The following is a 27,994-nucleotide window of genomic DNA, read 5'->3' as shown; positions in this document are numbered from 1 at the left end:
GTAACTGTGAGAGGAATCTTGGAGTGCTAGTGGACAATCATTTAAATATGAGCCAGTGTACTGTAGCTGCCAAAAAAGACAACACAGTTCTAGGCTGCATAAACAGAGGGGTAGAATCAAGATTACATGATGTGTTAATACCACTTTATAATGCCTTGGTAAGGCCACACTTGGAATACTGCATTCAGTTTTGGTCGCCACAATGTAAAAAAGATGTTGAGACTCTAGAGTCTAGAAAGAGTGCAGAGAAGAGCAACAAAGATGATTAGTGTACTGGACGCTAAAACATATAAAGAATGGTTGCTGGAATTGGGTATGTCTAGTTTGATTAAAAGAAGGACTAGGGGTGACATGATAGCAGTGTTCCAATATCTCAGGGGTTGCCACAAAGAAGAGGGAGTCAAGCTATTCTCCAAAAACCTGAGGGCAGGACAAGAAGCAAAGGGTGGAAACTAATCAAGGAGAGAACCAACCTAGAACTAAGGAGAAATTTCCTGACAGTTAGAACAATTAATCAGTGGAACAACTTGGCTCTAGAAGTTGTAAATGCTCCAACACTCGAAGTCTTTAAGAAGAGCTTGGACAACCATTTCTCTGAAATGGTATAGGGTTTCCTGCCTAAGAGGGGGTTGGACTAGAAGACCTCCAAGGTCCCTTCCATCTCTGTTATTCTATTTCCATTTCAAATGCTTTAGCAAATCCTGCCCTGAGCATGGCGTTGCATAGTCGGCTTCCTTTCAAGAACCTTTCAATCTCTAAGCTGTTATTGTTGTGTTTTATTTATTGATCATAAGATCTTTATCCTACTTTTGTTTTGTGTCAGCAAACATACAGTAATAGTCCTTCCTATTTTCCACATAATAACAACCCTGTAAGGTGGCTTTGGGCTGAGAGATAGTGTGTGATCCGAAGTCACCCAATTGGCTTTCATATCTAAGGGAGATCTAGAATTCACTATCTCCGGGTTTCTACATCAGCAGCTTAATCACTAAACCAAACTGGTTTGTATCTTAGGGCAGGGGTCTCCACCCTTGCAAATTTAAGGCTTGTTGAAGTCCACAAGTCTTAAAGTTGCCAAGGTTGGAGACCCCTGTTTTAGGGTAATATAGCCCCAGCATGCCATTCAAATGCTAAGTGCAGCATTTGGCATAAAAATAATTCAACTCTTCCATTACAGGGCAAATCCTTTTTGTTATCTCATTGCACTATATTTTTTTATTCCACTTACCATTTGCATTTGAATGTCAGTAGTGACAGTGGTCATGAGAGCATTCAGTGTAAACCTATAACCAAGAGCATTGTTACTTTTTATAAAGGAAAAGTATTTTGAAAAGATGCTAAATTTATGCTGTAATATTTTCACCTTTCAATTTTTACTCAAACTTACTCTGAAAGAATAAACCTGAAGTGTTAAAACAGGCTGATTTAGGGTTATGTATTTAAGATGGGCAGCTATATGAGTTTTCTAAATAAACATCTGTAAGGAAAGTTCACACTGCACTTGATCTGATTCTTTCTCAGCCCATGTAGCTTTGAGTAAATCTAGCAAGCCTAAGCACATCTAGATTTTAGAATGCTAATAGGAGAAGAGAAGAATAACACTCTCAGTTTAGTACTGGCTCAGGTTGCATAGAAAAGAGATTAATAAAAATTACTTCCCAGCTTTCTGTGAGTTTACAGTCCCAGTATAAATGGATATATAGAATATTTTTTCTGGATTCATACCAGAGTGTTGCTGCCTAACTAGGGTGTAACTCTTTATATTTTAATAAACAAACAAACAGGTTTTTTGTTGCTAAAATGTTGATGTCTAATTCTGCACATGTTGATGTCTAATTTATTCCATAATGGAATAAAATATTTCAGGACAAATGTTCTCCCCCAATCCCAAAGACATGGAACTTCAGTGTCATTACCTAATGGGCAGATATGACCAATTTTCTGATACAAATGTCCATGCTGTCCAATATCCAATCTCATTCTTGACCACATTCTGAACTGCTTCGATTGTAATAACTGGTGGATTTGTCTCATCATTGTGGATATAATTCAAGTATCTGCACAGAGGTTTATTTACAATAAACATTTGTAAGAAGAAAATTAATTTCTAAAATGCTCCTAAAATTACAATTATAATTAGGCTCAGTTAAAAATAATGGAAAGAATGGGAAGGAAATCTACAAAATTACCATTGTTATAGGAATTACAGATGCATTTTGTAATGTTACATTTGGAAACTTCGGAGAAAGTTTGTATTATGTCTTGAACAACTGAATGCAAGACCCACCAAAGCTTTGATACATTCATGAAGTCACTAAAAATGTTTTTCATTTAAAAGCATATGAACCACTACCGCCACCTCCAATTATGGAACAGCGCTGTAGATAGTTTCTTGTAAAAAAACAGACAACTGAGGAGATAGACAAGGATCCTTATTTTAGAACTTTTAAAATTATACTCTAGTGTTTCTCAGCCTTGGCAATTTTAAGATGTATGGACTTCAATTCCCAGAATCCTCCAGTCAGCATCCTTAAAGCTCCCAAGGTTGAAAAATACTGCTATAGTCAGATTTCTATTTTCAGTCAAATAGTAACATTAAGTTTTCTGTAAGAAAGACAATAAAAAAAATGCACAGGAGGATGTAGATAAGACCAATTGTGAGATTCGTTACATGAATTTTTTCATGTTTGTTACATTTGTTACATTTATCTTGGAGACATGATTTTAAAAATGTTTTGGTTTTGCCAATTTAATCATCTGAAAATAAATTTTTGAAGAATGTGCCAAAGTGAGAATTTCTAGGTATGTATAATGAAACTTTATTCAGAAAAGTGATGTTACTATCAAAGAAAAGAACAAAGAAATTTGAAAAATGGAACTCATGCATCATTTTTTGTGGTTTTATGTTTTATCAAGAGAAAGAATGTTAACATAGACAGCCTGTAACTATTAAGCAAACAGTCATGTTTACAACTATTTTTTTGTTTTAAAAAAATAATTATACAATCATGAACTTAAGGAATCACTAAGTCCATATCTAGCAAAAAGTGAATGAATTTGTAACATTGTTATTGCCTTTGTCTTGTGAAATCGTGCATTATTTTTTCAGTCAGTGCAAACATTAATTAAATCACCTTTGAAGTAACCATGGATTGCGAGTGCAACTCAAGGCAAAGAATATATTGGCTTTGTATGCATTTTCGGTCTCATTCTTTTTAAAAATTTTCCATATAAATTCCCATTCTTCTTCATTCCCCAACCAAACACCATAGCAACAAATAGCTGAGCTAAAACAAACAGGAACCCTGCAATTATAAATAAAACAACCTGTTAATATAAAGAGATGAAATTAATCATTGTGATCAATACAGTCCTAAGTAGAGAGCATTCTATGTTTTCACAAATACGTATTTTCAGTTAATCCAATAGTAGTCATCTACCATACCCAATTAGACCCTTCTTGCACAAAATAAATTTACATGGCTATGCATTATAAGTTGCATTTTCTGTCCCTGTCTGGTGAAAATGATAGAATCCCTAAAGCACACAGTGTTGTTTTTCAGCTTCCATTAATATGGTTTATTAGGATTTTATTTAGCATTTATTACTTCTGTTCTGTCCCAATGCTTTGTTTTTGTTTTTCTTCTCTGTACAATTTGTGCTTATTTTTACAATAATTGTCTAGTATTTACACAGCTTTAGAACATGTTTTATGGGAAAAGAGCACATTTTATAATAAGGATGAGGGGATAAATTGTATTTACTCATGTTTGGAATTGTTCATCCACTTGTTGAAGAATTCAGAAGCTAGGTCTAAACAGTCGCGAAGCCCAAACCAGCATGCTGTTCTAAGAATTTCGTCTACATCATGTCTCCAAAGAAAAACAAAAGTGAGAAACAAAGAGAAATATATTAAATGCAGTGCATTACATCAAAGAACCAATTCTATTTAATGCATATTTCTAGCACCAGGGCTTTTTTGCAAGGTCATATTTGTAGCCCATCTCCTCTGGTCTTGATTGAATAAATGATTTGGAAAATTGGTGAGTTAATATTTCTGCCTTTCATCATGAAGATGAACTTTATAGATTTTTCCTCCTTCATTAACTTTTTATTTTTTGTTATGACAAAATAGAGACAGTGTCAAAGGAAAGGAAAAATACAGAGAAAGTGCTTTTTTTAAAAAAGTAAAGAAATGTTTTTATCATAGTTATCTTTGTGTTTTGTTTTTATTTATTTTATTTTTTTTGTCATTTTAAAAGCAATACCAAATAAATAAAACATTTCACTTTCTGGTATGATCAGCTCCGCTTTGTTTTGTAGTGTGTTTTTATTACTTACTTTATTGTAAGCCACCCTGAGTCAGTTTGGATTCAGGTAGCATGTAACTTGAATTAAACAAATATAATGATACACACTGTTTATTTACATGACTAATCATATATCTATACAAACAAGGACCACAACTACAATAAAAGAGCACTTAATAAGGAAAGAGACTAAAAAGATTCAATCCCTGCAACATCGTAGTACGCTATTACACACTGTCAACACACATATACACACAGCTGTAAGATATAAACAGTGGGTGGTCCAAGGGCTAAATACTCTTTGCTCTCCCTGAACCTCTCTCCAACCATTACTGGCAAATATAATTTCCTGCCATTTTAACACAAGGAAAAGATATGATTGGTTAAAAAAAACCAAGGATACCTCTAACCCTGCAAAATTAAAAAGGTACACACCAAAAACCTGGAAGCGGGGGGAGAGAATCTATAAATTTCTGATTCAATCGGGGTTATATAGGAGCTGGGACAGATGGTATGCTTGGCTGCAAAAAAAGAAATCTTAAGAAGAATGGAAATATTAACCTTAATGTGAACGTGGGTAAATATTTACAGGAGCAATGCATGGCAGTTGAAAATTTTTTCTTCTGGATAAACTTTTCTTTCTTTTGATGAGTTGGTTTAATGGAGGTCTGTACTTTCTCTAGGTAAAAATTGATACTTTAAAACTCTCTATATATTATATTACTCTCTGCAATTCTAACCATATCGTTATACTTTTTTTTTGTATTTTTTAATAATTTTCAATAAAAAAATTTTTTAAAAAATAATAAATAAATTTCTGATTCCACCAATGTACAATTCTGATTTTTTTTTTAAAAAAAATTGTCAGACTCTCTGTCCATCAAAAACCTATTAACCCCATTACACTTGGATAGACAGGTTTTGTTGGAAATGTTATATGGGCAATGTTTTTTTCTAAAACACATGTTTTTGCAATGTTCTACACTTACTAAATTTGGGAGAAAGTAGTGGATTATATCAATGTGACTGTGACAAAAGTTAAATTTTTCAGAAGACAATATTCTCTTCAATTACATTTATTTATTTATTTATTTATTTATTTATTTATTTATTTATTTATTTATTTATTTATTGGTTCGATTTATATGCCGCCCTTCTCCAGAGACTCAGGGTGGCTTACAATGCGTTAAGCAGTAGCCTTCATACTTTTGTATATACCTGCTTAGTAGGGCTTTCGGCCCCCCCAAGCGGTGTTCTTTTTTATACAAAGTCAGCTTATTGCCCCCACAATCCAGGTCCTCATTTTAGCTACCTCGAAAGGATGGAAGGCTGAGTCAACCTTGAGCCTGGTGAGATTTGAATTTGCAGTAATTGCAGGCAGCTGGTGCTACTTAACAGACTTTAGTCTGCTGCGCCACCAAGGCTCTTGCATATTATGTGGAATTGGACAACTGTATAAGGTAAGTGGATTCTCAGTGCCTTACTATGGTCAAAAGCCAGATATTGCAGCATTTGAATGATAAATGTATGGCCCCATTTATGCAGTGGACTGAAGACCAGATTACACTTGCCATCTCTGAATGGATTGCCTATAGATGTATGAAGAACTTTATTTATGTAATGAAATCTGGAACTCATTTATACAAGCGCAATAGTTTAAACACAAATGATAGTTTATACTAATTTTTTAGAAATAAATATACATGTACTTGAATAATGCCTACATTAGATAAGAATATATAGAATTGTAACTGTTATAATGACATATTATACGTCAGGTTTTTTTCTGTTGTATTTTTTCTTTCATTTTTTAAAAAAGTATTTTTTTAAAAAGCACTGTTTCTTTTTTGAGAATGTCTGTATCTACATTATAATTATTTTTGTGTTTTATTCCTTTTCTTTTTCTATTGTTATTTTAAAAGCACTAAAATATAAGTAAATAAAAGAAATGTTAATCCCTGATCTAAGCAAGATTTCCCATGAAATAAAAACACGTTTGAAGACAATTTGATGACAACACTATGTGGCTATTTTCTAAAAAAATAATAATAAGAGAACAGAGTGTAGATATTACATAATATGAAGTATATAAATTACATTTATTTGGACATATTAATTGGAAAGGAATTTCACTGATGTCAGTGAAACTCATTATTACTTTGTATTAAACAAGGTCTTGGACATTTTAATCATATTTAACACCTTACTTGGTGAATGGGTTCCTATCCAATGCTTCAGAGTTCTCACGAAGAAGATTTGCATAGTGATGATATATTGGTGTTATTCGTGGTAATAAATATTGCTTTAAAGAAAAGAAAAAGACATCATTATTTTATAATTAGGAAGAGACACTGATCCTTGACTAGCAGCAAATCAAATGCTCAAAATATATAAAGAACACATTTTTTGAGGAATTATGGTCAGCCCTATTAAACTTATTCCTTAACTATAGGTTTGATATTTCTTCTTATAATGTTACTTTCCTATTTTATTTCTCTCAAGGAAAAATTATTTCTATAGATTGACTAGACTAGACTAGACTAGACTAGACTAGACTTGACTAGACTAGACTAGACTAGACTAGACTAGACTAGACTAGACTAGACTAGAATAGAATAGAATAGAATAGAATAGAATAATTTGATTGTCACTTTGAATGTACACTAATTGGCATACATTAAAAATGAAATTTCATTGCATACAGCTCTCAAAGGGTCACCACCTCCAATATATTCTCCAAATGTGCCTCCATTTCCCCGTACTTGAATTTAGGAGAATATATGTGTGTTGGGGGAGTAGCCTAGTGGTGAAGATGCTCATGTCCCACTCAGAAGGTTGAGAGTTCAATCCTAGGTAGTGGCAGATGTTTCTCTCATTTAGGGTACAAAGAAAAAATATCTGCTGCAATCTCCACATAGGCATCAGGAAGGGCATCCAACCAGTAAATGCTCATCTCCACTCAGTCGCCCCAACTAAGGGACTACAGGGTCATTTTTTTATAAAAAAAAGAAGAACACATACACACACATAGCTTCTGATTGTATAATTTTTATCAAAATCTCAATGTTAGTTTATAATATTTTGCAAAATGACCAGAACAGAAGAGATCGCTACTTAGTTTTTTTCTTCCCTTAGGATATTGAGAATATTTACAATGAATATAGTCGATTTCAGCATCCATTTTAGTTACCTTTAAAATTGGAAATAATTCAGGATCTCGCAAAAGAAAATCGCTCTTGAAAATGCCCAGTGCATGCAATGCTCTTGTCCAGACTGCTGAATCATCTTCTTTTTTAAGGTATTTAGTTAAATACAGTGGAGTTTCATATCCAGTGTGATTGGACCTATTTAAAAGAAGTCATATTTAATTGTGTGGTTCTCAACTACTTTTCAATAAATCTCATTAATATTCTTTTAGATGAATAGCATTGTTAGAATCCTACAGACAAGCCTTCTATATATATTAACCATGAACAAGTATTACATGGGCTTATAAAGTTTGTAAAACAGAATCCATACACGTATACACAAGAACATATAAATAAGAGCAGTGACATAAAAAATGCTGTTTGGTAGGAGTAACATATATATAGTTCACTTTGGAAGGTATCAACATTTGTACTTTCTGAAATTTTAGTAATTAGCAGAGATTGCTAGTCCTACCATAGTTTAGGAGAGTTTTTAAATCCTGAAAAAGAGTGCATTTATAATTAGCTTCAACGATATTATAATCAACAAATGGCATTTGGGAAAAAAAGGCTTTAAAACACATGAACATATACAAAGCTAACTTTCCATGTCATGTTAACTGAAATGAGCTGAAATGAATATTCCTTTTAGACAATATGATTTCACCGGGGCATGACTTTAAAAGCCATCAAAACCTATACCAGAGAACTGTCTTTTAAAAGGAAAGGAGTTGTAAAACAAAGAGGCCTGACAACTTTTGGAATCAATTTTGTCCTGTTCTACATATTTTTTCAGTGCTTGCTACATTAGAAAACTTTTGGGACGAATGGGATTATTGATCTGTAAACACTAAGATATATACAAATATTTTGATGAAGACCTGGGGGAAAGCAGCAACAGCATTGGGAACAAGGAAAACAAAAGCACAAATGAAAAATATAGGGATTGCAGAAATAAAACAACTGCTTGTAGTTTATAACAGGGGTGAAATTCAAATTTTTTCCCTACCGGTTCTGTGGGCATGGCTTGGTGGGCGTGGCAGGGTAAGGGTTTTGCAAAATCTCCATTCCCACCCCACTCTGGGGCCAGCCAGAGGTGGTATTTGCCAGTTCTCCAAACTACTCAAAATTTCCGCTATGGTTCTCCAGAACCTGTTAGAACCTGCTGGATTTCACCCCTGGTTGATAACCTTACTACTGATACAATAACCTTTTGTAAATAAAATCATGTAAGAAATTCTGCAAAACACCTTCCCAATTTATTTGATTGTAGTCAACCTCAGAATGCTACACAGAGCACCACTTCATACATGCATTGCATCTGAAAATTGCCTTCAAAACCGTAATGACACTAGAGGTCTTTGCAGAGATAAAATGTATTAGGCAGTTTCCCTGTCCCATTCACAGAATTTAGAGATGTCCAGGTATCATTATCTATCACAACCTTTCCCAAGTTGAGACATTCAGCATAAAAGCCATAGTGACGAAAAGATAGGACAAGAACACAATATATTTCATTAGTTCAGGAGTTGTCCATCTGGAAATATCTCTTAACTTCATCTTTAATTGCTTCTGAGTCAGTAGCCAGGTAGAAGAAAACACTGGCAGAATTCAAGATATACTCACAGTTCAAAAGCTTATGAATGGCGAGGACTTGAGTTGGATCAGGAAGCAGGCGGAGGGCAGAGAAGGCAGGTGGTCTGGGGTCAGAGCTGGAGCAGAAAAAGGGCAGGAGCAAGAAACAGGATAGAGACAGGATAGAAAGTACACATTTGGACTGCAGATTCAAAAATGCCAGTAAGAATGGTTGGCAGGAGAGGCATGTGCACGGCCAAGGCTGCAGCCTTAAATACTTTTAGTAGGAAGTCCTAAATGAGATTTACATCAGAGTATAAATATTTAGGACTGCATTACATAGCATCAGCTCCACACAGGCTGAACAGTAAACCGACTGAATTATGAGGGATCTGTTCCTACAATAAACAACCTGGAATATATTGTAAACATGTATATTGGGTGTGATCAGGCAAGAGGCCATTCAATGTAAAGGTGAAGATAACTGGCTAACCCATTACTCTTTGTCACTCTTTCTGCTGCCCAAGGAACTGTAGCAATTCTGTCCTTTCCCCCAGTGCTGGTGACCTGTTTTCAACTACAGGCTGTTGCTACCCCTTTATAGTGAAAAAACTACAATGTAGCAGAAAAGTGGGTAAAGACATAATAATAAACTTTCCTTGTTCCCAGCAACCTTGTTAAAGATTTCTTTTTCCTTTCTCCTATGCATTCATAATATTTGTACAAAAATGTTTTTTTCTGAATAAATGCTTGTACAGTAGCCCTATACATCATCTTGCACTTGTGTGGTTTGCAAAAATTTCTGTAGGGGTTGCCAGCCTGCAAATAATGTGAACCTTTCCTGTGCACAGGTGCAATCTCCTAAGTAAAGTGGTAAGAAGAAATTGCATGTGGCTACAGAAGTTGGTTCACATTCCCATGTATCCCTTCTATTTGTGGATTCACACTGGTTCAGGGCCTAAATTAAGGGAAAGGGCATGGATTAAGGGAGCCTTTCATAGTGCTGAGTTCTCTAGTCACCAAGGTTAGGAAAGGTATTTCAAAGCCCTATTTCTTTCCTCAACTCTTGTTGATTAATCCAGCTGATCAAAGGATCCATGGAATGTGGTACATTGTGCTACCTGCGCTTCAAACTCAAGATGGTGCAAGAAGAAAGTGTAGAGGAAAAAATATCAGATTTTTTTAAAGGAGATCAGATGCAGAATGAATTCAGAACTCAATTATAAATGTAGAAAAAACAACTATGGTGCATAACTTACCAAACCAAATGAGAGGCATCTGCCATTAACTGTAATCTGCTGACAGAAGGAATAGCCTGCAAAGATACCCATGTATTACAGTTTATTTAAAACTGTTATTTTCAAGTCTTTATACAGTAGTAGTTCAAAGTATCTGCAGTACTACTTCAGATTCCTAAAAACATTTATTATATTGATCTGCAATTCAATATGAATTTTAAATATACATATATGACAGGTTCCAATTTGAACTAGTAATATTGCTAATCATTCACAAATATCTCCTAAACTTTACCAATCGATGGAATCTCTAAATTACATACATGCACAAAGAATATAGGCTACCCATTTCCTCATTCCAGTAAGATAAATGTGCCAGACTGCTGAGACCTTGACATGCCAGCTGGAACAATATAATTAAAATGGGTGTATAAAAGCCATCAGTATATTTGTATCTTTTTTTTCCTGATTCATTTTTTTCCTTCCTCCCATAGACATGTAGGAAGCCAAATCCATGGTTGTATAAAACAATATACTAGTTTAATTCATGTCCTCAATACCTAAATTATATTCAGTGATCCTTATCAGGACTATATCCTTCTGAACTTTCCTTTCACTTAAGACATTTTGGAAGAGATTATATTCTTCATTGCCTTTTAGAATATGGATTTAATACATACCAAACATTGACATTTTTGTATAGGAATGGAGACTAAGAGTAAAATGGATACCTTAAACCTTGCAAATGCTTGTGCTCTTTGACTCCTAAAATTCCCAGACATTCCAAGAATTATCCCTAGGCTCATCTACTTTAGGAATATGGCTCTCTCTATGACCAGAATTAGCTAAATAACAGAATACCAGAATTGGAAAGGACCTTGCAGGTCTTCTAGTCCAACCCCCTGCTCAGGCAGGAGACCCTATTCTATTTCAGACAAGTGGTTGTCCAATCTCTTCTTTAAAACCTCCAGTGATGGAACACCATGAAGGAAAATCATGATCCAATGTGCCTTGAGAAAATGCTGTACTGCAGAATAACATATTCATTCATATAATAATCATCTACATTCTCATGATTAAAAACTATCATACCTTTGGATCATCTTCAAGCACTTTGGCTAATCTTCTCCAATAGTTTTGATCATAGTTGATTCTATAGTAACCACTAATATTCACATTTAAAACAATCCAATCTTGTGCTGAATCTGATATTTTCATTTCAGGAAATATTTCTGTAAGCACATAAAAGGAAGAAAACTTAGCACATTTTTTTAAAATACTGCCCTTCTGAAAATCTACGTATGCTCATGATAACATGTTGCATAGTTTCTAAAGTAAGAAAAAGAAGCAAATAAACCAAGTGTAGCTTATCACATTGCCCACACATATACTGTATAGTTCTCAAAACCATAACATTTATGAAAGTCATTGATACAATTTTTTTTCATAATCATATCACGCTAAAATATTTGGATCTGTTTAGAGTACTGAAATTCTTTTTCCATCTTTTGAAAGATGTAAAAGTATAATAAATGGATTCCTGATTACAGCATCCATTTTTCCTTTTCCTAGCCAAAGATGGTAGAATTGGCTTTTGGTAAGAAAAGGACCTGCCACAGTTCCTTGGTTGTACTAACACAATAGAACAGAGATTCACTATATCTGTCCTAAACTAAGCTTTACTCTCTTAAAGTGCTTTTCTAATCACCAATTTAATTCTCTTCTCAGCTGCCTTCCACTTTCTTTTCTACTAGGAGTCTCAAATGGTTTTTAATCAAACTCTTGTTGCCATTCTCTAACATGCCCATATTGTTCATTATATCTGTTCCCCACCCCCACCTCCCCAATTCTTCTGTTAAAGAACCTATATGGAAAGCAAAGGAAATTACAATAACTCATCATCGATATTTTGGCTATAATTTGCATCTTTCAAAAGTTCAGAATCATATATTCCAGACAGTAAAGACTTTCTTAAATTTAGGAAAACATACTTACTACTACGTTTATCAAGCCATACTAAAGGTTGTAATGTTCCATTTCTTATCCAAGAAATAGGAATAATCCACGTGCTACTTAATAAAAATAACAATTGATAATTAATCCATCAGCCAAAGTAAAACACCATTCAAATGCTATTACATAAATTAAGAAAAAAAAGTTCTGAGAAAAAAACTCTCTTTTTGGGGGGGAAATTTTTATAGTTCAAATGTGCAATGCAATTTCTGTTTATACCTAAAAGCTGCATAACTTATACTCCACTGTGCAACTGTGAACTGGAACTTTTGTGTGTACTTGAATTCAATGGATTTCATCTACATTTAAGGCTAATATAATGCAAATATGCATGGGGCTTTCTTACTTCTAGTAGAGTAATATCTATAAGTGTATAAGAAACCTCTACTTTTTATACCTGACAATGGAATGCACAATTATGCTCATGGATTTCTCTTTTCAAAAGTTTCTTTTCTAAGTCATGCTCCTTGTATGGAAATAAATAGTACTGATTCAACAAAACCTGTTCTCATTGCACATTTGCACATTGCAAAGATTAGAAAGCTCTACTATGTAATTTTAACTCTTGTTCAGCTGAGTACATGCTGCATTCCAATGACATAGCTGAGACAAATCTATTAATGCCAGCTTTTTCCAGGTTTCAACCCAACTACATAAGCTGCTTGTTTAAAAATGCTATATTTTCAGCTAGAATATTAGAAAACCTCTTTTGTAACTTCCTTAAGGCCATCCAGCATAGTCAGTGACTGATATTTGATTATATTCTCATATAAATTTTTACACATTCAATGCAAGCTGCTGAAAATAAGGACTGTGATAGTAATAAACATTCCAGAACATGACAGCTGAAGGATATTTATGCTTATATTTTCTTTAAAAAATAAATGGTATTATAGATAATATTAGCCTCAGATTAAGTCCTGGCTCTAAACTCCATTGTTTACTTTATTTCTAATTCACATTCCCTCTAATAACTTAATACAGATTAAAGCATAATGAATCAACTCAGTTTGGGTGATTCTCCAATTTATGGTTTGTACAATAAAAAAAATCAGCTGAATAGCCAAGTATCCCATATTCCTGCTCAGATGTAATATAAGATTCATTTTGGCATTTATAAGTAATGTCTGAGAAACAAATTTCAAACTTTGTTTCAGAGGGTAAGGTCAAATCATAGTTTGCAGATTTGAGAGCTGCAGAAAATAATAAATTGTGTTCAAAGAAAAAGATAGTTTGTACTGGAAAAGTGTGCCAACTCAACTTATTTCTATCGTTGAAAACCTGCAGATCATATATTTTAAAAATTCACACAAAACTTATTACCATTATCTGTATTTACATATGGTTTACCACACAATTCGGACTGATTTAGTAATTTTGATTATTGGATCTTTCCTAAGGATCTAGGAAAGTTAATATATATGTCTTTTTGTCTGCCTGTCTGTCTACGCACACACACACACACACACACACACACACACACAAACCTGCACACACTGTTACAAGTAATGCAACCTCTTTAATTGATGAGAACTGAGATTCTATCCATTCCTATTGTGTTCAAATACTTTTCCAAATCTTTTGGAATGGCACCAAATACATCAACTAGTATTTGCACCCTATTTTTACACATTCACTCAATCTCTATTTAAAGTCTTTACATTTTTCTTATTATTACTTAAAAAAACACGTACTCTGAGTTGTGTTCTCCTTTTTCAGCAAAAAATGGTTCCTGGCTAATATTGCCAGTTGAGAAATCTACTGTCAGGAGTGGATAGCCTTTCTGGCAGGTCCAAGAATCCATTATTATTTTTACTGAAGTTGGCAACTGGAAGTCATTTTGCTCATCTATTACCTTCCAAAAAATGTTTAGGATTAAAATACAGTTTTTATGTTAAATACATATATATAGAAACTTTCAAGAAACATGAATCATTCAGATCCCAGCAGTTTTGAGATCAAGTCCATGTTGCAGATCAATTTTCATCAATCGTGTCTCTTGCAATATGAAAGCAGTGAAAGTGCTGAATTAGATGCTGAATCAATGGCTGTGAGTTAGACTTTGGTCAAAGAAAGCACCCTTAAGCAAGAATCTCCTTAGGTACTGGCAGAGATTCAGACTTTCTGCAGAACTGCAACATCACACAAGATACTGATGGAAAATTGATAAAAGGCTAATCTCCAAATTAGAAGATCAACACTTTGATCTTCAAAAAAGGAACATAATCTTGATATGGTAATCTAAATCAGCTCAATATATTATCAGAGGATAGTTGATTATTGGAACTATCCAAGGTTCTGAAATTTCATTATGACTCAGACTTCTATCTTGCTTAATAAAGAGCCAAGCTCTGTGTTAATTGTAATGCATAGTTACAAGGGCATATTCTTCATTGGTACCAATCAAATGAACTGGTACTGATTTATTAGTGGCACAAAAAGGTATATTTAAGGACCAATGTGATGCAGGCAAATTATATGCTTCAGTATGACTGTATTGCTTCAAAATGTGAGGTTAAGTTCTATACTTAGTTGCAGAAACTCATTGGGTGATGTAGCAGCGTCTCTCTACCCAAGCTACAACATAAGGTTGATGTTGTTAGGACAGATATTTGGAAAAGGATTCTGACACTTCGAAAAGCAGGATACAAATCAGCTAAACATGAATAAGCTAATGGAATATTTCTGTAAGTCAGTTTAAAGTTACTATGTTTAACCTGTATTTCAGATTAAAATTGTTCCACCTAGTAGTCACTATACAAAAACACAATTATAATTACTAACCACTAATCAGAAACAAGGATTAATCCAATGACAAACCACTCTCAGACACTATCTAAGCTCTATAAATTTTCAGTCATTGTTGTGCAGGTCAAAGGTATATTTATGCTCTATTAAGTATTTTAACGCTTCCATATACAATATTACACAGCTTTATAAACTGTGTGCATTTCCCTATCTGTTACACCCACAAAATGAGGGGTCCTTGGTGCTCTCTGAGCTTGATTGTTTTCTTGTGATGATGCACTGATAATGTTACCTAGTTTGAGTAATGAAATGTCTGCAAGAAAACAACCAAACTCGGAGAGTACCAAGCAATCCCTCATTTTAACCCCAAACTACAAATATTCTCCTTTATTAGTACACCCACAGAAGAAATCCTAGAAAAATAATTGAGGATCTTCATGAGTCTCAAAGCTTAAAAACAGGCTTCCATGCTATTATTCACATCCAATACAATAGAAACACTCCAAGTACTAATATGTGTGCAATATTAAGACTGGGAGAGCAAAACATGGGTAAAGTCAGTATAGTTGCTCCAGTCCCCACACTAACACAACAATGAATACATGGCACTGCCCATCATAAGGAGCAGTGGACTAAACTACTGTTAAAGTAGTATTTAGCTACCAGCTGCCTGCAATTACTGCAAGTTCAATTCTCACCAGGCTCAAGGTTGACTCAGCCTTCCATCCTTCCGAGGTGGGTAAAATGAGGACCTGGTTTGTGGGGGCAATAAGCTGACTTTGTATAAAATAGAACACCGCTTGGTGGGGAGCGAAAGCCCTACTAAGCAGGTATATACAAAAGTATGAAGGCTATTGCTTAACGCATTGTAAGCCGCCCTGAGTCTCCGTAGAAGGGCGGCATATAAATCAAACTAATAAATAAATAAATAATAAATAAGGAGATATTATCAGAGGAACATAAATCTTACTGCCACATGACAGACATGTGTTCCTTACTCTTACAAAAGGAACAATTTTAACAAGAGGCTAAATAAAAACTAGAATTAATACAATCTGAGAGGCATATATAAAAGCCAGAAAAAATTAAGCTTGAAGGAACATTTTTTGAAAATTCAGCTGGGACTTAGAAGATGAAGAAATGGCTAAGAAGGAAATCCAGAAACTTTTGCTTTCTACAAAGCCCTACTAAAATCAACTATAATCTCCCCCTCCCCTCATTATCATTATTTTTTTGGGGGGGTCTGGATAATGGGATTGTCAATGAGCCAATGTTGGCTCTTAGATTCAGTTTCCTCTGTGGAACTAAACTCCTCATTATATCCGGGCAGAATTAACTTCCCCAGATATTATTAAGGCAGTTCTAATTTTATCTAATACCATTTTTTTTCCTATGCATGTTAGGTAGCAAAACTTATCTACCTATTTTCAGTCACATGGGCATAGCAATTAATATCTGGTGCAAATGAGCATTTTTCTTCCTATAGGTATTTTATCTCCTATATCTGTGATGGCGAACCTATGGCAGGCGTGCCAGAGGTGGCATACAAATCTCTCTCTGCCGGCACACACGCCATCACCCCAGGTCAGATCTCCGTGGCGTTTCTTTCATGAGCTTCTGTTTCCCTGCAAACAATAAAACAGAAGCTCACAAAAGAAAAAGATGTTACCTTTTGCCACACTGCTGGTGGGATGCCCCGCCGCCTGCCGGCCAACTGGTCTTCGGGTCTCCGCTGCACCTGTGTGCATGTCTGCACTGGTGCATGTCCACACATGCACATGCATGCCCGTCCACGCACGTGTTGCCGCATGCACACCTTCATGCCTGTGCACACCTTTCTGTTTGGACATGCGCTTGTGCGCAGTTCTAGCACTCGGTGTCTAAAAGGTTCGCCATCACTGTCCTATATCTTAAGTTATAGCAGAAATCTGCCATAGGATTGATATGTACTTCAAACATTTTTTATAATGTACTTTTGCTTCCTAGATGGAGTACCTGGCTGCCTGCAGAAGATGAGGATTATTCCGAAGAGAAATAAATGTGTGGACATATACAAATACTGACAAACTTGTTTTAAGTTAGCTATACATTAATTGCCACATTAAAAAGACCACAAACAACAACTGTCCAGACATAGGCCAAAACTGAAAACTAAGGATTCAAGGAGAATTGTCAGCAACAGTTGGTGATGCTAACTTCAGAGAATAGAGCATCCAATGGTCATGACTGAAGTTTAAATTCCTTTTACTTACAGCCAACAATTCCCAATTCATTAAAATCAAAAGTCTAGCAAATGCATTGTAAATTTAACCACCTTTTGAATGTGAGTCCACAGATCATCTTGGACAGCATTGGAAAAGGAAAATGCACTCAGATATGACTGTAGTAAAACAAGAATATGATTATTGGTTAGTTTGTAAAGTTTCAATATAATGCAATGTATTATAAGAAATTTATAATATTTTCTAAACTTACATTCACTGCTTTGATAAATAATCCTTCAGTCATAAAGTTGGAAAGCATCCGGATGATAACAGCCCCCTAAAATAGACACATTAATAAACTTAGGAAGATGTTTACTTACATACATTCAAAGTGTTTTAAATACCTACACTGAATGAAAATGGTACGCACTAAATTTAAAATTGTTTCACTTTCATGCAGATTATGATATCTGATAAGAAGGGTCCCCAACCTGTGGGCCACAGCCCACTAGTTGGCCATGAGCTAATTGCCACTGGGCCATGTGAGTGGCTGGCTGGTGCATATGCCATTGCATGCGTGCACAATCCCACTCATGCGAGCATCGTCATGGGTGTCCACAGCCCCATTCACATGAGCTTTGTCATGGGCGACGCTGGCCCCACTCTCACAAGTCTCATTGCGGGCGCTCACGGCCCCACTTGTGCAAGTCTCATCATGAACACTTGCAGCCCCACTTGTGCTCACATCACCATGAACGTCATGAGCACTTTCACGTGTGTGTACATGCATTTGCCCCTCCCACAAAATCATCCCCTCTTTTTCCCCTCCCCCCATTCCAGGCCGCCAACCCAGAAAGGTTGGGGAACTCTGTCTTATAACATCAAGAGAATAATTTACTTTTCTCATGCACTGTAAAAAGATTCTTCTGAATCATAAATGAAATTTACAATAATATATGATTTACCTTATGGTAAGTGACTGCATTGAACACTTCAAATAATGAATCTGTTTGATGGGTGTCTGAATCTGATATAGACTGATTTAATTCCCAATTATCTTTATCCAACATAGGTAGTGTAAGCTGCTTGCTAAAAAGTTTATCCTGCAAATAACCATAAAATGTTAATTTTGCTCATGCAAACCCAAATTTAGAATTCTATGGTAACATTCGTAAATGTATTTAGTTCTCTCTGCATTCCTTTCTAATATCATTAATCTTGTTCATATCAAACTTAAAAAAACTTGCTTAAACTGAAATCTATACAGAAAGGAAGCATAAATGTTAATTCTATCAATCTCAATCAATCCACTTATTCACTGAACCTATTATACCATCTAGTAAAGCCTTCACGTTCACCTCTGAAGCATAAATTAGTTCTAATCTATTAAGTGCTGCTTTACAAGTGCTGTATACACTTTAAATAGCAGTGTATACAGACAGAATATATGTGATTTAAGACAAGGAGTAGTACTAGTACACCATGGCTATAAATTACTTGTTAAGCAATCAGTTATGGTACTTGATGCAAAAATGCATGTGCAAATTGGTAAAGTTTACAAAACTAAGTTAGGCATAGCAAGCTTATATTTGCATTGTATCAGGCTGCAGATAAGGACTCGCATACCACTAGCAACTCAGCAGTGACAGAAGCAGGGAGAAAGTTATGACAAAGCTCATACTTATAGAATTATAAAGTTGGAAGGAAGCTAATCCAATTCCCTGCTCAATATAGATTCAAATACAATATTGCTACCGTAACAGAAGAACATTCAGCTGCTGTTTGAAAACCTCTCATTTTTTTTTATTTTAATTTTTGATTTATATGCCGCCCTTCTCCGGAGACTCAGGGCGGCTTACAATGTGCTAAGCAATAGCCTTCATTCTTTTGTATATTTATACACAGTCAGTTTATTGCCCCCACAAACTGGGTCCTCAATTTACCTACCTTAGAAAGGATGGAAGGCTGAGTCAACCTTGAGCCTTGGCGAGATTTGAACCTGCAGTAATTGCAGGCAGCTGGTCTTAATAACCAGCTTAATAACAGGGTGCCTTAGACCACTGTACTACCAAGGCTCTTGGTAGAATGAGGAAGAATTCACCATTTAATATCATAGTAAATAAAGTAGCCTGAATACAGAGGTCTCTCCGAGCGTAGAGCCTCTATTACATAGTTTTCATTAACTTAAAAGCACTTAAAGGTAAATGCAGAGTTTGAATGAAAGATACACAGGAAAGGTTGGTTTAATTCACACCTACCAGTGGCATGATATTTTCAATGTAGTCTAGACCTAGATGTTCAAAGTAAGTTGCAAATCCCTCATTAAGCCATATGTCGTTCCACCAATCCATGGTAACTAGGTTTCCAAACCACTTAAAATAGGAAGGGAGGGGAGGAAGAGTCTTTAAATGCATTCTTTCAACTGCTGTTCTCATTCATCTGGCAAGAGAGCAGTTCAAGGTTTTACTTAATGGGCACAACTTGTCACAAAGGAGTGGTGCAATATCTATAGGTTGATAGGAGATTTAGAAAATACAATAAAGATGCCACAAGGATTAAAATAGGGAATTAAAGAAAAAGAAATCTAGGCTTTTCTTACATAATCCAGTGCAACTATCTGAAAGGGTCCCATAAATGCAAAACTAGGGTGTCAATGAATGTACTCACTTTTTGTAATGTAATTATCAGTTTCTAAACCATGACTGACAAGATAAATTTAATTAGTCAGGGCAAAAATTGCTTCCCTCTCCTCCTCAAGCTGCTATTCCAAGTATCCCTTTTTAGAGCCCTGTAATCCGTTAATTCAGGGTAGAGCCAGGGTGACCAGATGGAGTTGAACATTTACTGATTGGATGCCCTTCCTGACATCACATGGAGCTCCCAGCATATATTTTTTTTCTTTGCATCCTAGAAGAAAAACATCTGCCACTACCTAGGATTGAGCTGTCAACCTTCTGAGTAGAAGGTGAGTGACTTCACCACTAGGGTACCACACCACTCAAGTTGCTGTTTCTATATTCCTACATAAATCTCTTCAAATGCTACTCCAGGTGCTCTGTGTGTGTGTGTGTATGCACACATGCGCGTGCACTAGAGGTGAGTTTTAGCAGGCTCTGACCAGTTCTGGAGAACCGGTAGTAAAAATTCTGACTGGCCCCGCCCTCATCTATTCTCTGCCTCCCGAGTCCCAGCTGATCAGGAGGAAATGGAGATTTTGCAGTAACCTTCTCCTGGAGTGGGGAGGGAATGGAGATTTTACAGTATCCTTCCCCTACCACACCCACCAAGCTATGCCTTGCCCACCAAGCCACACCCACAGAACTGGTAGTAATTTTTTTTGAAATTCATTGGCACACACTCACACACACCCACACACACACGTATGTATGTATATACATGTATATAACACAGGGAAGTTAACAGCACCCAAGGAATTAATCCTGTATCTAATTTTATCCAAGATCTTCTTTGCTTAATCTGAAGGAACTGGAAATCATTTCGGTTTTAGTTTTTTTTATCAAATAGCAGGATTAGAATTTATATATTAATGATTCTTTAGTGTCTTCATGAAAGACACTAATTTCTTAAGATTTAAGACTTAATTTCCATATGGTAATGTTTTATTCTTTTGGTCCTACAAAAACAGTCCTGATCTATTTCATATATCATTCATTCTTGCAATTATATAGTTTTTAAAAAATCAGATCCGTTTTAGTAGCCTGTACTTGCTACAGCTTCTTAATGAGCTTGGGATGAAGAAGTCACAAAAGAAACAAAGACTCCCTCTCTTAATGTAAACAGTCCTTCCACTTTTCCAATGATTGTTGCCTACGTGCTATACTGTCTGTGCTTCACAGAGAGCAAAATGTTTTTTGATTTATTGTAATCTACCAGATATCAATGATCCTTTTCCAGGGTACAGTAAAGAATGTCAAAATTATCTCACTGAAAATACCAGACTATTTCATTTGGTGTATCTGTATCAAGACAATACATTGTTAGTAGTTTCATTAATTCTATGCAATAATAATCCTGTGGAGGTGCTTTTCAATTATTTATTGACAACCAGATATTTTTATTGCTTTTATTTTAGTTTTATATTATTATTTTGACTGTTAATATTATATTTCTTTCTGTTTTGGCCTCTCATTTAATATACGTACTTTGAACCTTAGTTGTATGTTAGGATACATAATACGTAATGCTATTTATTATGAGGCTGTTAATACAAGCAAATATTTTTAAAACTAGCTTTGAAACTGCTTCTTTCATTCTTGCAGAATCCTTCTCTCCTTCCAGCATAATGTTTTTTTTTTCCTGATTAATATGTGTTTCTTAATGTGAGCAGCTTTTAAGACGTGTGGACTTCAACTCCCAGGATTCCCCAACATACTAGAAAATCTGGGCGTCCAAACATCGAAAAATTGCTGAAGCTGAGAAACACTAGTTTACAGTGCTTGATCAACATTCCCAATTTGTTACTCTCCAGATCAGTTGAGCCCAAAATTTCTGTTGCTAAGGAACACAGCAGTTAAATGAGTTGCGCTTCATTTTACGATTTTTCCCCCTACAGTTGTTAAGCAAATCATTTAACAGTTACATGTTATCAGTTGGTCGTTAAACTTCCCCCACTGACTTTGCTTGTCAGAAGCCCTCTGGGAATGTTACATACGGTGATCACATGACCCCAGGCCAGTATAATTGTCATAAATACATGCCAGTTGCCAAGCACCCAAGTTTTGATCATGTGACCATGGGGATGCTGCAACAATGATAAATGTGGGGGAAAAATGTGGGGGGGGAAACGGTCATAAGTCACTTTTTTCAGTTGTAATTGAAACAGCTGTTGTAACTTCAAACAGTCACTAAATGAATAGTTGTAAATCAAGGCCTGTCTGTAATTAGGAAGTAACATTTCAGGGGTGGGTTTCGCTTACCTTTGCTACTGGTTCGTGCATGCACCACTTCTGCGCATGCACAGATCGTATTTGATTGCGTTCGGGCAGGTGGGCGGAGCCTCCCACCGCTGCTACTGGATCGCCCAAACCGGGGCGAACCGGTAGCAACCCACCCACTGTAACATTTGGATTGTAATGATCAATGGAAATACTGTACAGGATATTTTACTGCATACCTGGTGTGCTACCTCATGAGCAACAATTCGGCAAATCTGCATTTTATTTACTACGTATTTATCCTCTGGATCATTCAATAAGGACGTTTCATGGAAAATCATTAGTCCCCAGTTTTCCATTGCACCGTGATTCATAAGAGGTACTGCAACAAAATCTAATAGAATTTGAATAAAAAGAATCACTTTAACATTTTAATTCTTAATGTCAGGTTTTCAGGCCGTCTTCAAATAAATTGCGTCTCAAACAAAGTCTTTTTTGAAACAAACTTCCATTTTATTTAGCACAGCAACTTTTACACTGACTTCATGCAGCCAGCACTGACGTGCTGACCCAAAATTCCTCCTCTTCCTTCCCCCACTCCTCTGCATTCATTGGCCATCTTCCCAATCATTTACCCCTAATCTACTGCTCCAGTTCAAAGAATTTCCCCCCTCCCATCCATCTCCTAGGGGACATTATCTCCAGCTAAAATAAGTAGGTGAAAGGCAACCGTCCCGTTGCAGACACTTGCATTCTCCTTCTTATGTCAGCACTAGGATAAATGCATCTTGACATGCTGACACTTAACATATTACATACTGTAAATCCTCTTTACATATCAGAAGATACTCAAGATTAATAGTATCATTCACTTAAATCTACAAATGCTACTTTCATGTAATTTAGCCAATTTCTATTTCAAATATGTTTATTTTATTTTCTCTGGCAAGATTCACATATTATGCTAAGTGAGTATGAGTGAGTTGTTCAACAATGTCTAGAGGGCTCATCACACATAGTGATAAACCACAAAGCAAGATTTATAAACCACAATGCTAAGTCCACACATAGTCACTCACATTAATATTTACACAGGAACTTAGAAGAATGTCTTACATGCATTCACACAAGAGTCTGAAATTACTGATTCTCTCAACAGTGTTTCAACCCAAAACCTCCCCAAGCCTTTTCAGGGATGCCAAAGATTCAATCTGGGATTGAAATTTATACACACGAAGTATGTACTCTACATCTGATAATAGGGCGTTATTCATTTATAACAACCTAAAATGACCCCTGTTGAATGAACACAGGGAATTCCAAATTCAGAATCTTTCTGTACAAATCCAGGCAGTAAATCTATGGGAAGAAATACAGAGCTGACCTTTTGGATAGGAAAGGAGAAGAGCTGTGGTGGTGCAGTAGTAAGAATGCAGGCTAACTCTGCCCATTGCAGGAGTTCGATCCTGACCGGCTCAAGGTTGACTCAGCTTTCCATCCTTCCAAGGTCAGTAAAACAAGGAGTCAAATTGTTGGGGGCAATATGCTGACATTTTAAACTGCTCAGAGAGTGCTTTAAAGCACCATGGAGCAATATATAAGTCTAAGTGCTATTGCTGTTGCTAAATGCTAATTAGCAAGCCTTTAAGAAAACTTTCAAAAAAGTTTACAGCTCTGAGAAAGGGGAAAGCATGAGAAAGACACTAAAAATAATGCCTTGATTTTGTTTTGTATAAGATGGGACAAACTTGGGGAGGCTTCCAAACTTCTATTATTCTACCTTACTAGATTCCTGGAATCCTGTTGTGTATTTTTCTTGACAGCCTATCTCGAAGGGATGACATTATAAACAATATTTAGCATCTACAAGAAGCTTCATGTAATAATTTGATACATATTATCATGAGTTTCCATAGTCCCCTAAAGACATTGACAACATGAATCCCAGAAAACTGGGCAGTTTGTTTGTTTGTCTGTGTGTTTTCTAGTATTTATAACCCAACCCCAAAGGATTCTGGGCAGCTTACAACATCAAACAAAAACAAAACAAAACATTCCCTTAATAATAAACAGCTAAATCCAGAGCAGTATTTTAAAAATCCCCAAATGAAAGTTATTCACATTCAGTCGGCTGGAACTAAAAGACATTGAAATGTAACAGTAATTGTAACAAGATGGGAGCTCCATGGAGGCTGGCTGGGAAATTCTGGGAGTTAAAAGTCCATGCATCTTAAAATTGCCAAGATTGGGAACCCCTGGATAAGAGTGCAGTACCCCATAAAATGGAGACTATTATAGGAAGGCCTGGTATTTCACCCCCATCTTTCAACAGAGCCTTTCTTGATGAGCAGAACTGTAGTTGCTGCCCTATCTGGCCATTTTTTAAACATTCTGGTAATCCAGAAATATCAAACTCCCACAAGTGTGGTGATACTCTATAGGCCAGCAACCTCCAACTTTTCTGGTTTGGTGGACTGGTAGAGGCAGGGAAGGGAGAGGGGATGGTTTTGTGCATACACCGCTTTCACAAATGCAGCTTAACGTGTGCGACTAGCCCACCACTTCCACAGCCCAATTTTCAACAGGCTGCGGCCTGGAACTGAGCCACAGACCACGGGTTGGGGATCCCTCCATAGGCAATTGTGTACTGTCTGTCTGAAAAACCTTTGTATGATCTATTGTAAGTCATTCTAACCATTTTTAAACAGAGAAGCAAGGTAATAAATATTCCAAATACAATATAATAAAATGTGGTATGTCAAAGAACCAATGACTTTCTGAACAATAGTAATGCAGGCTTTTTCATAGTTACATTACAAATTACTAAATTAAGGCCAGAAATAAGATACAACAGTATTTTTGAAGCTACTATGTTTGCAAGTCACAATAGTTTTTTAAACATTTTTAAAAGTTAACATGCTAGCATACCTGTTTTTGAAAGAGGATAACTGATGTTTAGTAAGTCTTCCAGATATGAAAACACTGGCCCTATGATATTTAGAGCATAATTAGCAAATCCTTTTTTAACTGCACCCTTCCGAGCCCAAATACGTATCTATTAGAAAGAAGTATTATTTCAGATAGTAAGAATCAAGCCCATAATTAGCTTATCTTTTCCCTTAGTATATGTCTGTTTTATACTGTACACATATCTTCTAATACCTTTTAGTTTTATCATACAGTCAGCCATATGTTTAGACTGGATTTAGCATTTTTATCCTCCTATTATTGTTATTTGGTTAGCATTGCACTTTTCTTAACTATTGTGAGGTACCCAGAGTTGTTGGGAGTCAGAAAGCATGCAAATTTGATAATATATAAATGTAAATGAATAAAGACAACCGTTGATTGGTTTCACATAACATAGTAAGCTATATATTAAGGTTTGCAAACCACAATGGCTGACTTGTGCAGTATTTAATTTAAAATTAGGATACTCACATTTTAGCTTAGAACAACACATGACTGACTATGTTTACTGTGATTTTATGTTGCTCAATTGCAAAAAAGTTCTGAGTGGCTCACAAGTAATACAAAAAGAATAACAAGGACATTTTTTTAAAAAAAATATCCCCAAATCAGTAACAACTATTATTGCCTTCTACACAGAAAAGACTTACTACACTATCAAACGCCAAAGCTTTCTGGAACAATCAGGCCTTAGTGGTTTTCCTGAATGCTAATTAGGTTGGAGCTTACCTTCACTTTTCCAAAAAAGAGGACAGCAATAGAAAAGGTATGACCTCATGGTCCTTGGTGATGGCAACCCCACATGAATGGGGTTCAGAAAGTGTTCTTTCCACTAGACTTTATTGCATAGAAAGAAACCCCTAGGAGACAGCAGTCTTGCAAGTATATAGGTCTCAAACAATGTAGGGCTTTTAAGATAAGCTCTGATGCTGCTTGAATTGCACTGGAAACCAAATGACGACCAATGTGATGATGGCTTCATTCAGTGAAATCAAGAAAGGTTTCTAATTTGAAACAGTTGGTTCCATTTGAACCAACTGCAGCTTCCAGCAGATTCTTCAAGCACAATCTCAAGTACAGCAAATTGCAGTAGCCCAACTGAATTGTGACTAAGGCATAAGTAATTCTATTTACTGAATGAACTATAAGAAGGTGGGTTCAGCCAACTCTCTGAACCATAAAGACCTTTTACAAAGGGTTGAGATACAATAACAGTTCGTCATGGTGTAAGGCCTGAAGGACTGTTTACATCAACTGTTTTTCCCATGTGGTACAATCAAGTGGGATAGGTAAACTGCAAGTCCCACTGATTAAACTGAGCCATTTTACAGGACACAAGAAGTGTGCTTTTTCTCTTGAAGTGCCAGATCTCCAGAACAATATCCTCCCCAGAGATTTGCATGGCTTCACCCTTATGATATTTATAAAACTGTAAAAATATGATCTGGAGATAGGGCAATTGTATCAAACTAAATGTTAGTTTAACACAAAAGTATGATTCCAGCTTAAGCATGGGTAAAAATCAAGTTTGCATCCAATCATATTTAAACTGGCAAGACAACCCTGAATTAATCATTATGAAAAATAAGCACTTGTTCAGAGCACCAAGGGAAGGGAAGGCATTACAGTTTTTCCTCTGTCTATGATACTATTAACTCTTTCACTGCCACACTCAAGCTGAGTAAAAAAAAATGTACCAGTAATCGTCCTTATTTGCTGTGTTCAACTTTAATCTGCATTGTTATAAAATATTTTTTTCACACAGGGAGTAAAAAAAAGTTTAAACATTTGTTTTGAAGGTGTTGTCTGATAATACATTTGTTTCCATCTCTTGGCTTGAGAGTGGGGCAACATTTGTGAGCCAGGGTTAGGGCATCATCTGGTCTTAATCTGAGCCCAAAGCAAACATGCAAACATGTTTATCACAGGTAAACTATTCAGAATTCTATCACACAAGTGAGACTTTTGTAATTGCTGCAAATAAAGATGAACTTAGAGCAGGGATGGGCAACTATGGCAATTTTACGATCTGCGGACTTCTGGCTGGTTCAGGAATTCTGGGAGTTGAAGTCCACAGGTCATGAAGTTGCCATAGTTGCCCACCCGTTTTAGAGGCTGGTGCTTTGCTTTACAACATGTTATCTGCCTATTTATTTATTATAATGTTTTGTATAAAGGGGAAATCTCAGGAATACTTTTGTGCACACAGTTGCATTGTGTCTTTTCATTGATCTATATACTGTATGTATGTATGTATGTATGTATGTATGTATGTATGTATGTGTGTGTGTATTATTGAATCAATTAAATTTAAGAATATCTGCTGTAACACAAAACTTAAACACAAATGCAAATACATACTGATAGTATAATGTAATCTCAAGAGCTTTATTTACCTGATTGCCTCTTTCAGTTGTGGTGACATAATCAAAATTACAGACCACAAAAGCAGTGATATACGTAGACATTTTCAGGGTTCTTTCAAATGTTGTGATAGTCCAGTTAATTGGTGTAGTTTCATTCATCAAAGCAGTCAGTGCACTGTCGTTCACATCTTTATACTCAGATACATCTATTTAAAAATAAAGAAGCAACCCAAATATATGTTAGCTATTTTTTTTTATTATTATTATTATTTTTGGTACCTTCCAGTCACTTTTTGGCTTCTGGTGACTGCCTGCCTGCATAAGTCCCCAACTATTTTGCAAGGTTTTTTCAGAAGTGGTTTACCATTGCCGCCTTCTCAGGGTTGAGAAAAAGTGACTTGCCCAAAGTTGCCCAGCTGATTGTACATCTAGAATTTGTCTTTTAGTTTCTAATCTGATGCTTTAATCTCTACGCCAAAGTGATTCT

General features: G+C 35.8%; 1 protein-coding gene across 2 annotated transcripts in view; it reads right to left on the bottom strand.

Moving 5' to 3' along the window:
- LVRN (laeverin) overlaps positions 1 to 27,994 on the bottom strand; it is a 41,531-nt gene that overhangs the window by 1,928 nt on the left and 11,609 nt on the right. The window contains exons 3-19 of one of the 2 annotated variants that reach the window (XM_034432798.3): positions 27,538 to 27,713; positions 25,100 to 25,226; positions 22,411 to 22,565; positions 19,535 to 19,648; positions 18,242 to 18,379; positions 17,548 to 17,613; positions 17,387 to 17,452; positions 14,019 to 14,179; positions 12,307 to 12,380; positions 11,404 to 11,543; positions 10,333 to 10,388; positions 7,501 to 7,654; positions 6,518 to 6,612; positions 3,765 to 3,872; positions 3,135 to 3,305; positions 1,917 to 2,057; positions 1,229 to 1,283 (exon numbers count right to left, since the gene is read on the bottom strand). In XM_034432798.3, coding sequence (XP_034288689.2) covers positions 1,229 to 1,283; positions 1,917 to 2,057; positions 3,135 to 3,305; positions 3,765 to 3,872; positions 6,518 to 6,612; positions 7,501 to 7,654; positions 10,333 to 10,388; positions 11,404 to 11,543; positions 12,307 to 12,380; positions 14,019 to 14,179; positions 17,387 to 17,452; positions 17,548 to 17,613; positions 18,242 to 18,379; positions 19,535 to 19,648; positions 22,411 to 22,565; positions 25,100 to 25,226; positions 27,538 to 27,713 — 1,997 coding nt within the window. Of the gene's footprint in view, positions 1 to 1,228; positions 1,284 to 1,916; positions 2,058 to 3,134; positions 3,306 to 3,764; positions 3,873 to 6,517; positions 6,613 to 7,500; positions 7,655 to 10,332; positions 10,389 to 11,403; positions 11,544 to 12,306; positions 12,384 to 14,018; positions 14,180 to 17,386; positions 17,453 to 17,547; positions 17,614 to 18,241; positions 18,380 to 19,534; positions 19,649 to 22,410; positions 22,566 to 25,099; positions 25,227 to 27,537; positions 27,714 to 27,994 lie in introns of both variants that reach the window. The other variant, XM_034432797.3, reaches the window with a different exon arrangement.

The sequence above is a fragment of the Pantherophis guttatus genome, chromosome 2 (genome assembly GCF_059756535.1).
Source record: "Pantherophis guttatus breed Tessera chromosome 2, ASM5975653v1, whole genome shotgun sequence".
NCBI lineage: Eukaryota > Metazoa > Chordata > Lepidosauria > Squamata > Colubridae > Pantherophis > Pantherophis guttatus.
Note: the sequence above shows the minus strand (reverse complement) of the source record. Positions and strands in the feature narration are given on the sequence as shown.